This window comes from Monodon monoceros, unplaced genomic scaffold (genome assembly GCF_005190385.1).
Source record: "Monodon monoceros isolate NGI ecotype Baffin Bay Population unplaced genomic scaffold, NGI_Narwhal_1 Super_Scaffold_11, whole genome shotgun sequence".
NCBI lineage: Eukaryota > Metazoa > Chordata > Mammalia > Artiodactyla > Monodontidae > Monodon > Monodon monoceros.
In genome coordinates, this window is record NW_021703767.1 from 130,855,213 (window position 1) to 130,871,231 (window position 16,019).

A 16,019-nucleotide genomic window follows, 5' to 3' on the forward strand; every position below is an offset into this window, starting at 1 on the left:
CTAGGTTGGCGGTGGAGTAGAGGAAAGTGGGGCCTCTTTAAAGAGACTGAACCTTCCTCTTTTTCTCCCTGCTTCCTGATTGTTTCGAACTCATTCCTACTTGCTGGGGCGTCTGAAATTACTGGTCTTTTGGTAACGTTTGTCCTGCCTACCCTTGTGAAGAAGTCAAAATATTGGAGCTGTAAAGCTTTGGTTTGAGTAAGTGGGGAGACGTGTGTGTTGTGAATCAGATGGTTTTACTTTTTAAATTCCTGAATTATTACGTATGATAAAATGCCTCACGGTAATTTGTTAATTTACACACAGTTAATAATGTGTGCATTCCATTACATATTTTACAGGGTAAATGAGATATTCAGGAAGCCCTGCAAAGTCAGATTCCTTTGTTAGCAGATGCTCTGTGGCAGTGTTTGTGACTAGCTTGGGTTGGAGCCTAACCTTTCAGTGCCTGTGTTCACTAGATGCTTTCATTTCATATGCTACTGTTGGGTTTCCTTGGCTTCCTAAAAGCTATTTTTAAAACTTCAGGCTTCTCCTTGTGAGTGTAAAGTGGAAGGAGAGTGTGTTGGTTTTGTTTTGTGTTTTAAGATCATGTACCTAGAAAACAAGAGTGTGTACAGCCATGTGCCAGCCTCAGGACTAGATGGCTGATGAGAGCTGGGAGAGTAACTAACCCTGGGATTTAGAGTAGTTGACATTCAACTCTGGAAAAGGGGCGCCTGCATTTGAGAAAACCCTCATTGTTGTGTGGGTTGCAGTACCGTTTTCTGTTTGACTTTGTGTAGCATGTGCACTGTACTCTGGTGTGCGTACCTTTTCCGGGTATTACTTGAGATCAAAATGAAAAAGACTTTGACCTTTCACTAAATGTTGCCAATGGCTGCAGCTCTTGGAGCTGGCATGTTATTATGGCGTCAGGATGCTTGTAAGTGCTTCCGAATTTACAGAGCTCTGTCCTCATGTGGAGATGTTTTGGATTCCTCCTGGGTGCAGGTTTATTAGGTCTCAGCTACACCCAGTCCTGGTGGAAGCTGTCTCTTTGCTGTTGACTTTCCTGTGCATGTGTACGTGCACGCACACATGAATTTGCTTGCTTTTCTTTTTCCTTTTTAAATTCTTTTACATCCTTTCCCTGATGCTTCTTATTTTTTGGACAGTTCCCCCCGCTTGGTGTTTTAGCCCTCGCAGCCAGTGAGAATGTTTTTTTTTCCTTGTTAACTGTAAATGGAGCCATTATCTTTTGGACATAGGCTCTGAGTTCTTGTAGTCTCTTGCTATGGCTCACTTACAGCCAGAGATTTTCTACCTTGTCCTCCATTTTCAGCCCCTGTTTTAAAATTTTGAAACTTCTGGGCTCCATTGTCTTTATTATTAATCCTGTTACAGGTGCAAACACTAGAGAAAAAATGGTGCAGTGACATGGTTAGGTCAGATGAGGGACATGGGTTCACAGCCTGGAGCATCATTTCCCACACTTCAGTGGGCTTCACAATCTCCCCTACCTCCACTCCCCCACCAATCTTCAGATTCATTAGATCTGGGGTAGTACCTTAGAATTTGCATTTCTAACAAGTTCCCAGGTTGTGTGGATGTTGCTAGTCCAGGGACCACACTCTGAGAATCACTGGACTGGAGAATAGTCAGGAACTCACCGGTGGACCTTCTTTTCCTGCTGCTCCTTTACCCAGCACAGAGTCCCAGTGCCTGCCTTTTCTCAACTCTACTCAAATTATAACATGAACATGTGTTTTAAAGCAGGCAAGTCTAATTAATCCAGTTTCAAATAATATTGTCAGTAAAAGCAGGCCTTTGTATTACCCCCATTTTAGTTAGCATGAAACTGAAAACTGGTCTCCTTAGTAACTGGCTTCATCATCTCATTTCCATTAGAGATGAATTTGTTTGAGACTTTTTTCTTAATTGAAATTGTTCATTTTTCTCATGTTGTAATAGTGATATTTAATGGTTAAATCTATACTTATATTTCAAGTTTTTTACCTTGTACCTTCAATTTTAATTGCTGGATTAAATATACTTTAGAAATAACTAACTAAATAAGAAAAATTAAAATGGAAAAATACTAATTTAAGAAAATACAGTGTTAATAGAATCTTTCTACTTCAAGAATGAAATTGTCTGCAGACATTTTCTTTTTAGTGACCAGTAACCAACAGTAGCACCCTCTTGAAGGCTTCCTTAAATTTTTAAAATGTTCCTCTTTTAATGATTGCATTGGGAAATCTCCTTACACTGAAAGATACATTGTATTTACCTGTGCTGAATTTGGATATAATTTTCTATATAAATAAGTAAATTTACCATTGTTGCATTAGAGTGTGAGGTGAATATATATTTACTAGAGTTCTTTTTAATTTTTACTTATAAACCAGAAATAGTTTTTTATCTAAAAGGTCTGAGTATACAAATTTAGATTATATGGGAAAGATCTTTACATCTAATATATAAAACCATTCTAGCAGAATAATTTTTCACAGTTTTCATTATGCTATAAATAGGTAATAAGGCCCAGTCTTTGAAATATGTCAGTTTTATGTAATTTATTCTAAATAAAATTTAAAGTATAGCACATATATTGATACGTTCCCCACACCACCACCACTACCCACTTCCTATACTAGGACCCTTTTAAAGATTATATTCTTATTCTGTAATTATATTCCACCATAACTTCTAATAGATGATGGGTTTGGGGGCCTAACATTTTCCCTTTCTTTCTCAGTTTTGAGGAGGAAACCTCTCTAGATAATATATAAAGAGTGGGTGAGATAAAGTATGACTGTTGATTCTACCCTCAACATAGGATGTTTAGTCCATTGTTTTCTGTTGAATCCTAGCAGTGCTTATTTTAACTTGTAGAGTTTTTCTTTTTTTAGGGAATGAAATCAGAAAAGAATTAAAGTAAGATAAAAATAAAACTGTAAAAACGCATTCTGCAGTGTTTAGGAGAAAATGTTAGGTCCCTGTCTCAAAGGACTTGAAGGACACAGGTGGTGATGCATCCATAACGGTGGGCATGGGGGCACTTTCCTGCCAGGTGTCTTACTGAACTTTGAATTCATGACAGTGGCAAGCCTGAAGTAATTTCTTGAATCCCAGATTGAAATCAGAAAACAGCTCATTCAGCTACTTCTTTCTGAGTGAAAGATAATCTAAAACTCTGTCTACAAGTCTGGGCTACTGAAAACAGCCCATATATTTTCAGGCACAATCATATTACTTTAATAGCAATTTCTGGCGTAATCTTACTATTTTTGAAGTTAACAGTGCGCTTTAAATTCTCATTACCCTTTGGCCTCAAAGTAGAAAAATAGGTGCTTACTTTGATAATGTTATCCGTGGTAGTGAAACTGAAAGGAGTTGGGGAGAGTTAATTTGGGTTCTTTCATTAAAATATCAAAATGTGTACAGAAATATTGTCCATCAGAGCCTTAAGGTGATTAAAAAGCCAGGTAGGTTCTTAACAAAGCAAAGACTTTTTGGGCTGTGTGAGCAGTCCTGCACACTGTTCAGAGAAGGGTGCCTGCACATGGTCGGAAGCCTTCCCCACTAGCTTGTTATTCTGACTGGTGGGTGTTTGCTGGGAACTCGGAGGGAAAGCAAGGTGGATACTGCCTTCAGGGAACAATTGCTCTCCAGCCCTGCACATTTGCAATTTTATTTCATTTTTAATAAGTTACTTTATTTACTAGTTATTCAAAGCAGTAAATTTTTAAGCATGCAGTTTTCAAAATGAGTAAACTATAGAGGGAAGTAGTCTCTAAAAATAATCCCTCTTCAGTCAAGTCAAAATGAGTGTCTCATCAGAGGTGGTCTAGGGAAAGCATGGATCTACTTCTCAGCAGCTCTGTGACCTAAACAGCTTTCTTAACCTCTCAGTCGCCTCATGTTTAACACAAGACTAATTACAGCACCTACCTCATAGCCATGTTGTAAAGACTGAATGAGATAATGCACAGAAGGCTCTTAGCTCAAGATCTGGGACATAGTGAATGCTCAGGGCTATTGGCTGCTATTGCTATTGGTGATATTACTGTTTTTTCATTTGTTTCAAAATTTTAAAGGAAAAATCTGTTTTCCTCAATAGGAAATATCTTTTTAAATGAATTAACAACATTAAGTCATTAGGAATTAGATTGTGGTATTTTCTAATACATCAAATTATTGCCTCTTACTTTAGACTGTTTTGTATAGCAAAGTAGTAGCTTTACAAAACAGTCTAGGTGGGCTTCCCTGGTGGCGCAGTGGTTGAGAGTCCGCCTGCTGGTGCAGGGGACACGACTTCGTGCCCCGGTCCAGGAAGATCCCACATGCCACGGAGCAGCTGGGCCCATGAGCCATAGCCGCTGAGCCTGCGCGTCTGGAGCCTGTGCTCCCCAACGGGAGAGGCCACAACAGTGAGAGAGAGGCCCGCGTACCACAAAAAAAAAAACAAAAAAAAAACACTCTAGGTAATTTTAAGAATACATAATACCTGCTACATCAGGAATTTACAGTGTAATGAGGATGCCCTTGAAAGAACTCCATGCATCTCTGATACGCTACTTTATTTTTGCTTTACTCTATTTCTCAAGAGGCAGTATGACCTGGGTTAAAAGCATGACCAGATACTTTCATTTACCAGGCATTTGACCTTGGGCAAGTGGCTTAACCTCTCTGGATGTGGATTTCATTATCTTTAACATAAGGGTTTGGGAGTAAATGGTTTCTAAGGTTCTTTTTTTTTTTAATGTGGGTTTTTGTTTTCTTAAGTATAGTTGATTTACAATATCGTGTTAGTTTCAGGTGTACAGCAAAGTGATTGAGTTACACATTACATATCCTTTATCATGTTCTTTTCCATTATGGTTTATTACAGGATATTGAACTATACAGTAGCTCAGTATAACTATACTGAGCTATACAGTAGGTCCTTGTTGGTTATTTATTTTATATTTTGTAGTTTGTATCTGCTAATCCCAAACCACTAATTTATCCCTCCCCACCCTTTTCCTCTCTGGTAACCATAAATTCGTGTTCTAGGTCTGTGAGTCTGTTTCTGTTTTGTAAATGTTCACTTGTATCATTTCTTTTTTAGATTCCACATATTCTAAGTTTCCTTTCAATTCTAAAAATCTGTTTCCAAAAAATAATCCCTCAGTTTTCCAAGTGGTATAACTCACTGTTTTCTATATTAATGAAGAAGTAATACTCAGAAAACTGTTGTATCTTTCCATGATATTGCAGAATTATTTGAGTTTTTGAGTTTTCTTCTTTGAGAAGAGCAGACTGAACTCAGGACAGCAAACGTGGTGTTCTGGGTTTACTTAGAACAGCTGGAAAATGCTCCCTCTGTAAGAGGACTCAAAGGAATCACTGCACATTTGGCTCTTCATACTATTGAATGAGCTAGATTTGATGTCAGAAAGCTGTAAGCGGTCCACTCTTAGCAGTCAGTTGTTGGTAAAAATGTTCCCAGATACTGATGGGAGCTTTATAGTTTTTAGACATAAACAGAATACCTGCAGTTCAGGTCATGCTGTCACAAATTCATCCTGGAGAGTAACAGCCATACAGATCTTCCATGCCAGCTTTTAACTGTATGTGATGGGACACAGAGCAACTGGAAGATTCCACCATGACTTACCTGTGTGCTCAGGAACTGTTTTATATCACTGATGGAATAGGTTTAGACAACAACACTGAGTTGAGTAGAAATTGACTCCCAGCATTTACAGGGATCTTCAGTGGCAAGGGCAAAACTCAGTGATGAGAATTTTGAAGGAATTTCCTTGAGGACTCAGAATGGATGGACTTGAGAGCACTCCTCACCTCATGGTCATTTTGTTTTATCCGCATATACAAGTGTATCCAGAGCCATGCAGTCAAAGGCAGTTTCCCACAAAGTGGGGAAATACATGATGGGTTTGTATTAAAACCTTTGTGTCTGCTGGTAGACATTTAGGCATTTGTCAATGTGACAGGGAAATGAAATTCATAGTATTCTCTAGAGATTTATAGAATGCAGTTGGAAACACTAAATTATGCATTCTATTCTGCAAGATTCTTACAGTCAAACCTTTAAGCCCCTCCTTGCCTTTTCTTAATATAATCTTCATAAACTTTTATAAAAGACAAGCCCATTATACAGCATTTGGAAACTACAGGACAAAATAAAGGAAATAATCATCTCTCTTCCTAAGACACAGTTATAGCCAGTAACAAAATTAGTCTGAGTTCTCTAGGTAGGGCACTAGGGTTAGATGCTGCACAATCCCTGCACTTCATGAACTTAAAGTATAGTGAGGAAATATACCCAGAAACAAGGGCAATAAAGCCTAAATTTAAATCACATCTCTGAGATTTTTTGAGGAAGTTTTGGTTTTAGCAAGTATGAATGCTCTAAATAAAATTAATTTTTTATGTTTTCCTAATTTTCAGATATGTTTCACTAAATTTGGAACTTCTAACATTGTGTTCTTAGCTGATTTGAATTTTCCTTTATTTGTTTTTTTCTGCTGTCATTAAAAACTGCAGCAGAAAAGGGGTGGGAGAAATAAAGTATGTTTTGTGTTTTATATCCTATTTAGTAAAGTGAAGGTATTATTTTATGTGACTTGTGAAAACCTTATGTTTGAACTCTGCATGGGTTTGCTAAGTGTAGATTCATTCATATCTTGCTTTTTGTTTTGTTTTTGTTCTCCAGTTGGGCGACAACTGAGAGAAACAACAGAATAGACACCTGTGCCCCCTCTGTGGAGCAACACGTGCCCTCTGTTCTCCATAGTCTCAATTCAGCCAGTGATTTGTCACATCATGTGTGTCTTACCCTTTTGTTTAAATGTTATTTATTGAAGAGGCTCCTGTTGTACACAGTATAACAACATGATGTGTTCTAGACCTAGATTGAAAAACAGTCTGTAATTGGCTGACAGTAATTAGCAGTTTCAGGATACCACTTTGATTTTGTAATCGTTTGCTGGTAAAATGAGCTGAATTATCTCCTGTAATTTACCTGGAGTGTTTTTTACTGGTGCACACATGCATGCTCTCTCTTTAAGCAGGAGATGAACCAGTTTGAGAACTCAAGTTACCAACAAACTTTCTACCAAGAATGACCAGTGTTAGAATGCCGTATTTTGAAAACATGCTCATTTTAGATTTGGCATTGCCAGTCCGTTCCCTTGTTTTCTTTAAAGTGTTATTTGCCAGGGCTTCCCTGGTGGTGCATTGGTTAAGAATCCACCTGCCAATGAAGGGGGCATGGGTTCGAGCCCTGATCTGGGAAGATCCCACATGCTGTGGAGCAACTAAGCCCATGCAACCACAACTGTTGAGCCTGCGCTGTAGAACAACTGAAGCCCGCGCACCTAGAGACCATGCTCTGCAACAAGAGAAGCCACCACAATGAGAAGCCTATGCACCACTACGAAGAGTAGCCCCCACTCGCCACAACTGGAGAAAGCCCACGTGCAGCAACGAAGACCCAGTGCAGCCAAAAATAAAATAAATGAAATAAATAAATTTATAAAAAAAAATTTTAAATGTTATTTGCCAAACAATATCATAAGTTCAAATGACTCTTTAGGTACTTCTTTTTTATTTTTAAATTGCAAAGCATTTATTTTTCAAATATCAATATATTCTAAAATTCAGCGTTAAGTATAAATATTTGTTAAGTTTCTGAAGCAAAATTTCAGTAAAATATTTGATTATCATAGTTTGCCTTCTTAGATGTTAACCTTGCAAAGTTTATAGTGACTTTTCAATGAATATATGTTAAATTTCTGTTTTAGCTCTTTGATCAAGCATAAGCATTATTTTGAGTTTTGGAGGCAAAAAATCAATTATGTACAGGCACGCCTCGGAGATACTGCAGTTTGGTTCCAGACAACGGCAGTAAAGCGAGTCAAGCTTTTGGTTTCCTAGTGCATATAGAAGTTATGTTTACACTGTACTGTAGCCTGTACAATAGCATTATATCTAAAAAAACAATGTATGTGCCATAATTTAAAAATACTTCATGGCTTAAAAATGAACGAAATATAATGCCATTTTCAGCGACATGGATGGACCTAGAGATTGTCATACAGAGTGACGTAAGTCAGAAAGAGAAAGACATATATCGTATAATATCACTTATATGTGGAATCTAGAAAAATGGTACAGATGAACTTGTTTGCAAAGCAGAAATAGAGTTACAGATGTAGAAAACAAATTTGCGGTTACCAAGAGGGTAATGATAGGGTGGGATGAATTGGGAGTTTAGGACTGACATATATACACTACTATATATATAATAGATAACTAATAAGAACCTACTGTATAGCACAGGGAACTCTACTCAATGCTCTTGAGTAGGTGGTGACCTAAATGGGAAGGAAATTTTAAAAAGAGTGGATATATGTATATGTATATCTGATTTACTTTGCTGTACAGCAGAAACTAACACAACATTGTAAAGCAACTATACTCCAATAAAAATTAAAAAAAAAAAAACAACTTCATGGCCGAAAAGTGCTAATCATTATCTGATCACACAAGGTTGCCACAAACCTTTCAAACTGTAAAAACCACAGTATCTGCGGAGCATAATAAAACAAGGTGTGCTGGTCAGTGTACTCCATGTGATGTGTTCAGTTGATTAATGTGAAAAAAGCTACATTTAAATTATTCATATACAAATAACTTTTGACATGTGATATGATATTCGACTGTTCTATACATATTCATATTATTTTTATGCTGGTTTCTTGATTTATCTAAAACAAACCATCTTAGTCATGTGGGCTTACTTCAATCCATTACTCTCTGATAATTCTTTGTTAAATGCATAGCAAAGTCCTTGTGGAAAATACATAGTTCTCAAAATCTTTTGTTATTGGTCCTTTTTGTAAATGTCCTGAACTGGGCACTATTTATTTAATAATAGCTAGCTTTATTAAATTAAGGGAACACAGCATGAAAAATATGTTGACATATTATCTAATGAAAGGTGGAAAAAGTGTTCATCTTAAGAGTCTATAAAACTAAGGCTGGTAGAGTCTTACAATTCATTCTAGCCCTTTCCTTGTATCATTTGTCCTGATATATTTGACAGAGATAAACTCTAATGCTGCTTGAACCTTAGTGTCGTTTCTACCTACACTGCATAATGTTTCTCTAGTTAGCAGAATTTGAAAATAGAATGGTTTTGTTTAAAAATTGAAATATTAGATTTTTTCTCTGATTTTATTTCTCCATTGGCTTCTGATTCAAACCTTGAAACCAAGATCCATCTTCTAAACTTGTTCAGCATTTAGAGCATTATTACTGTTTTATTTTGTGTTCTATTGTATATTGCTGCCTAGCACATTACCCTAAAATACAACAGCCTAAAACAACAAACATTTATTACCTCACAGTTTCTGTGGTCGTAACTCCCAGTACAGCTTAGCTGGGTGCCTCTGGCTCAGGGTTTCTCACGAAGCTGCAGCTGAGGCAACAGTCAAGGCCATGGTCATCTCAGGGTTCAACTTGGGAAGAAGTGCCTACAAGCTCATTAACATGGCCACTGGCGAGCATCAGGTCCACAGTTGTTGGCTAGAGAGGTCCTTGCTGCATAACTCTCCATAGGATAGCAGCTGGCTTCCTTCAGAACCGAGAGTGCAGAGATGGAAGCCAGTGTCTTTGTAACCAAGAGTCAGAGGTGACATCTCATCTCTTCTGCCATAGTTTATTCCTTAAGAGGTGAGTTGCTAGGTCCACACAGACTCAAGGGGAGGTGATTGATCACACAGGGGCATGTGTACCAGGAGGTGGGTTTTTTCAGGGTTTTTTTTTTGTTTTTAATTGTTATTGGAGTATAGTTGCTTTACAGGAGGTGGGGGTCTTAATGGTGGCCTGCTGCATCGCTTACAAGTACTTTGAGCTTATAAAATGTCCCACTTTTACTGTGTTGTGTCATAGGATTAGGATGATAGAACTGCTTAGCTTGCTGTTGTCTCACAATCTTGAACTAATCATTTTATGTAGAATGAGACTCCAGGAAGGTGTGCAAACCAGGACAGAGATAAAGGCATGTTCATTTGTAGTTTTGCTTGTATGGCCTTTCCTAGTTATTTGGATAAGGAACTTAGCTAAAAACTCTAAGGTACTATCAAAGTATACAGTTGGGGGTATTTTATCCTCTGTTCATTATGTAAATTCTAATGTTTATCTTGTTCAGTATTGGTAAAGGTTTCCAAGGTGTCATGAAAAGATGGGGATTTAAAGGCCAGCCAGCTACTCACGGTCAAACAAAAACCCACAGAAGGCCTGGAGCTATTTCAACTGGTGTAAGTATAACTTAGTGATCCTCTTTTTAGTACTAAAGATTCAGCTTTTGTGTATATGGTGCTTTAGTCTGTCCTTGGGATCAAGTCACATTATTTGAATCTTACTCCAGGTGGGTCCTAATAAAAGTCACACATTTATGAGTCCTGGCCTTACTTTCCAGAGCCAGACTTGAATCATTTGGTTATATCCTGTGTACTTACGGCCAGTGTTCTCAGTACTTGTCTGCCTGCTTTCTTTCCCATCTCTGTCTCCCATCCTACACTCTGAAGTCAGCTGTAAGTGATCAGGGATCAGAATGCCCTGCCATCTTCCCTCACTGGTTCCTTCACAGATTTGTTTTTGCCTTAGAAGAGACCGTTGGGAAAATTTGTCAAGGACAATATAATGATGAAGGGGAAAGTAATAGAGAAAAAATGGAGAAATAGACAATAAGAGCATAGGAAGGAGAGAAGGAGATTTGTACTGCTAAGTTAGTCCTACTGAATATCTCTCCCAGAGGTGTACCATAAAGAGCCTGGGGGATTCTTACTCTTGGGTGGGAAGAGTATGGAAGGGCTCAGGAGTGGCACTTAACTAGATATACTTTTTTGTTAATACTTTTTACTTTGGAACCATGTTAATAATTTACAAATTCAAAGTAAAATAAAAATGGGGGGGAATCCATAATGGAATATAATTAGGAACTGAACATAACTATTTCAAATGAGTAACAGAACCTCACTAAAGTGGGGGACTAGAGTGGACTAATAACTCAAGTAACTTATGAACACATAGTTGTTGGCTGTATACCCGGAGTCTAAATTTAAAATGTACTATGTGCAAGTGTTGAGTTCTAATTATGTTTTTTTAGTAGTATTAGTTGGCCATTCTGAGATAATTTTCTGTGAATTATAGGATTGACCAGATAAGTGAATATATTGATAATGGAAGCCAAGTTTCTCACTATTGGTGGTAACTAACTCTCTCCTTTAGTCACTTTGCAGAAGGATAGTAACATCAAAAGCCAGAGTGGGAGAGTAGGACCATTCCAGCAGCTGTGGACTGGATGGAGTCCAAGTCAGTTAATACAGAAGATTTGTGAAAACAGGCCAGGCAGTCCATTTTTTCTTTGAATGGTGGTGTGACATGTTTTTATGTCCTTCTCAGCCATTATTGGCTCAGTTGCTGCTCTCTTATTACTGAATTTTTCTCCTAAATATGTTCTTAGTCTATATTTTTTTGTTCTAATCTAATTTAGAAAGGGAATTCTCTAGGGGTAAATGTGACTAAATCCATGTTTAGTTTTTTACTGGGGGCTAGCAAAATGGAGGAAAAAATAAAACATTTTAATGACATATCTTATTTGCATTTTGGTTTGATTGGTACTGTTTGAAATTGAGAATACTGCTTAAAAGTGCTACTTTTTGTTTCTCTCCTTTAGGATGTTGCCAGAGTCTGGCCTGGAACTAAAATGCCTGGACAATTGGGGAACATAGATAGGACAGCATTTGGACTGAAAGTAAGTTTCTGGAGTGGCTTTTTAGAGGAGTGGTTAAATTAGTGCCTAAAGGCAAATGCACCAGCATACATATTTAACGTGTGTCTGCGTATGGTGGTTCTAATAGTTTTTACAATTATTGAGCGGTGGAGGAAACGTGTACTGTGTGTGTGTGTGTGTGTGTTGGAGTTGTCATATATGTTCATTTAACATGCAAGCCATGGAAAATGCATTCATTAAAAAGAAAAAGTTAATTGTCTACTATTTTACCTGGAAGATTTCCACAAAGTGTTGTTGCATGAAAAAATAGAGATTCAGAGCATTACGTATAATACTCTTATAAAAGAGTAAACAGAAACTCCCTACATGTATATGTCACCATGCCATGTAAGCACAGAAGAGTAGATGGTTATATATCATTGCTTTCAATTAAATGTCAAATGTGTGGGTGGATGTGGGTGAGGAAGAGGAGGGACGAAGACAAAATAGGAGACAATCAAAATAGGAAAATAGAGTACTAAAAAAGCATTGTGGTATATATCCATTTTTGTAAAATAATTATATATTTAAAAGGGGTGGGGAGTTAAATTCACTGTCTGCTAACTTGAGGAACATATGTAATATCTAACTGAAAATGAGTTGTACATAATAGGTGCCATGTAATTATATTTTTATTAAAACAACTAATCTGTCTATATGTGTGAAAAGTATAGAAAGTACAAAAAAGAAAATAGGCCATTCAAAAGAACAACCCCCAAAGACAACCACTGGTAACATTTTGGTACATATTCTTTCATTCTCTATTCTAGATGTATTTTATTTATAAATTTTAACCAGCAGAAGTTTTTAAAATTTTGTATAATTAAATCTAAGGGTTTTTTTCCCTTCTTCTGTTACATTTATACTTGCCATAGACAACTATTTGTAACTGTCTTTGTGCATTTTCTTTTCATGTATGCATATGTGTGACAGGAGAGAGATTTCAGTTGCCCTAGTATTTAACATTTAGCCATGAGCTATGGGTCAAACTTGATTTTACCCCCAAATACTTTCTCAGTACCATTTCTTGACTGTTCTCTCATTTGTGTAAATGTTTTTCCCACGTGAAGATCTGTTTGAAGGCCATCTGCTCAGCGCACTTTTTAAAAAAATTAGACCCAGAGAGGTTGCAGCTTCCCAGTTTCTAGTTGCAGCAAGCTCATGTTAACTAAGAATAAAATAAAATTGAATTTTCATGTGTTATTCTTAATGGTGCCAGGAGAATATTGAAATATCCAAGTAGTCTTGATTGTTCAGTCACATTTATACTTAAAATGAGAGTTTTCTACCACTTACATGAGACATATCTGTTGTAGTATTACAGTACAAGTCATCCATAGGATTTGAAATTTTTATTCTCATTCAATATTTTGAGGTGCTAACATGATTATTTCTTTACAGGCTACTTATAGCCTCAGCTTTTGTTTGTATTGATATAAGTATATTCTAATATTTTTAACTCTTAAGGTTTGATTTTATTTCCACTTCAGGTGTGGAGAATAAACACAAAGCACAATATAATCTATGTAAATGGCTCTGTACCTGGACACAAAAATTGCTTAGTAAAGGTATGTATAACTCTCTTTATTTTCCCTTGTTCAGAGATGTGGATATGTGCCATAAGTTCTCCTCTCACCCATAAATGTGTCTTGAAAATAAGTAGCTGTTTCTCGACATGTTCTTTGCTATTTTTTCTGCTTTTTAGTAGCACCTGAGTGAGAAAATTGCACAAAATAACCTATAGCCTATGTCTCTAAAACCATGAACCTGCACCTTTGTTACTGGTAGGTCCAGTAAGAGGTTCTTTAGAAATACAGAAGGATATTAGCAAAACTACTTGCAAAAATATCAATATATCTCTATCCTTCCAAAAAATAACTTTTTCAATTTTTAAGAGTACTTTGACATGGGAACCAGAAGTATATGTGGTGGAAATAAAATGAGAAATGAGAATCAACAAGAAAGGTGGTTTGAGGTGGACATTTTAAGGAAAGATTTATTATTATTATTATTACTAGCATTGCTCTGTTTTCCTTAAAAATACATTTTTATGTTCAAAACATGAAGAGAAGAAAACATGTTATACAAGATAGACTTGAAAAAACATTCTTAAGCTCTCAGAGATTTATTTCCATCAAATAAAATACAAAATAAATATTCAACGTGGGATTTAAGTCAACATAATACAAAATGAGACATCACTTTTGAATTTTGAATCTTCCATTCTGAAAATAAATTTGTAGTTGAAGTGATATCAGCAGTTCCCCAAAATAGATTCTTCATTACTCTTCCAACAATAACAACAAAAATAGGCTGAAACTTAACCCTCAGAATTTTCAAAAAACCTGTCTTTTTCTATGTATTCTTTTTCTTTTTTTTTTTTTTTTTGGTGGCACACGGGCTTCTCACTGCTGTGACCTCTCCTGCTGCGGAGCACAGGCTCCGGACGTGCAGGCTCAGCGGCCATGGCCCACGGGCCCAGCCGCCCCACAGCATGTGGGATCCTCCCGGACCAGGGCACGAACCTGTGTCCCCTGCATTGGCAGGCAGACTGTCAACCACTGCGCCACCAGGGAAGCCCCTTCTTTTCATTTCTTAAAGTAGGTTCCGTTACTAGCATAAGGTACAATATTTGTTTCAGTCTTACAGTAATTAAAATTCCCTTTCTGGAACTCTTCACTTTTTTGACTAGAGTATTCTCATTTTTTTTTTTTTAAAAGAAAAAATGCATTTGATTAATTCTTGCAAGATTTTTTGGTCTTTTTTTTTTTTTTTTAAGTTTGCAGTTTTTTAGGTTTAAGTAAGTTTTCAGGCCCCTGGTGACCCAAGTCATGTACATAGTGACAGGTACTTGAAGCCAGCACATTGTCATTGTGCTTTTCCTAACATTTTGGCCTCATAATTCAGTGTATTCCTACCTCCAGATTTATTACATTGTTATAAATATAACAACCTAATAAAAAAGAAAAAAGGAAAATGATCATTTTTCATAATAAATTATACTGGATAGCAGATGAAGTTTTAAACATTGTCAAATCCTCCTTTTCTCCCCATTTGCTGTATACAGTTCTAGGCTGGCTTCCAGCTGAGCCTCACTGTTGCTGTGACTCCTCAGGTTCACCTCAGCATCTTCCTTGACTCCAGCAGGGATGAACAGGTGAACTGCCTTGAAAAACCATATGTGCAGGGTTCTGATCTGGTTGTTATAAATAGTTTATAATCAACAACACTTATTACTCAGATTTTTCCACCCACTTCAATAAAGATTGCCTCCAGAAACTCAATCCATTTAATGGATGGTGGCTTGCTATCACTGAAGATATTCAGAAGGTACACTGAAGGCAATTCCAAAAGAGGAGTCCAAATACATTTTGAGAAACTATACCATCAGAGAAATGTCTAGACACTTTGAACTGTTAACACACTAGGTCAATATATTTCCAACAAACAGATTTTGATAAAAGAACTCATCTTGAAAAAAAATCTTTGAAATATAGTGCCTTTTAACTGTCTTTTATAACCTTAAATGTCTGTCCCAAACATTAAGGTGTGGGTTTGGGGGAGTTTTTTGTGGGCTTATGTTTTAAATGCCAAAAGTTTGGTAAATCTTCTGAAAACAGTCACCGCACTTTGTCCATTCTTCCCAGTGATCCCATAGCGGGTGAATAAGCCCCTTGCCATTGGAGGTTGAGGCTCGTCCTGCTGGACAGGCAGCCTTATTGGCATCCACTCACTGCACAGGAGCTTTTGGTTCCATCAGAGTACAGAGTACAGGGCTGCCTGTCATTCATTCTAAAGTTAGTAAGATAGTCTTAGGGATAACCAACCTGTTTAATTAATGTAAGCTTTTTGTTCTTTTGGATTCACTAAATGTATCAAGAGAGCCTAAAGAAATGTTATTTACAGCATAGTGTACTGTAATATTTGTGTGTGCTCGTCCCTATATCCTAATTTATAATTTAAGTTTATTTTCAGATTTGCCTGTTTTGTGTGTGTGTGTCCTACCTCCAGCTTTCCTAAAAAGTGTTTGAACTGGTTTGCCGATATACATAAATATAAAAAAAATGAGAGGGAGTCCTGAAGGCGGGGAAATAATAAAGCCAGGGATAAGATTCAGTGCACAAAAACATGTACCAGCAAATTCGGGACAAGATGGTGGAGAAGAGGGACCTTGAGCCCACCTTCTCTT

At 37.0% G+C, this 16,019-nt stretch overlaps 1 protein-coding gene across 1 annotated transcript in view; it reads left to right on the forward strand.

Annotated features, from left to right (window-relative positions):
* MRPL3 (mitochondrial ribosomal protein L3) overlaps nucleotides 1–16,019 on the forward strand; it is a 44,530-nt gene that overhangs the window by 19,864 nt on the left and 8,647 nt on the right. Inside the window, exons 7-9 of the mRNA XM_029214666.1 lie at nucleotides 10,205–10,313; nucleotides 11,735–11,812; nucleotides 13,321–13,398. Coding sequence (XP_029070499.1) covers nucleotides 10,205–10,313; nucleotides 11,735–11,812; nucleotides 13,321–13,398 — 265 coding nt within the window. The remainder of the gene's footprint in view (nucleotides 1–10,204; nucleotides 10,314–11,734; nucleotides 11,813–13,320; nucleotides 13,399–16,019) is intronic.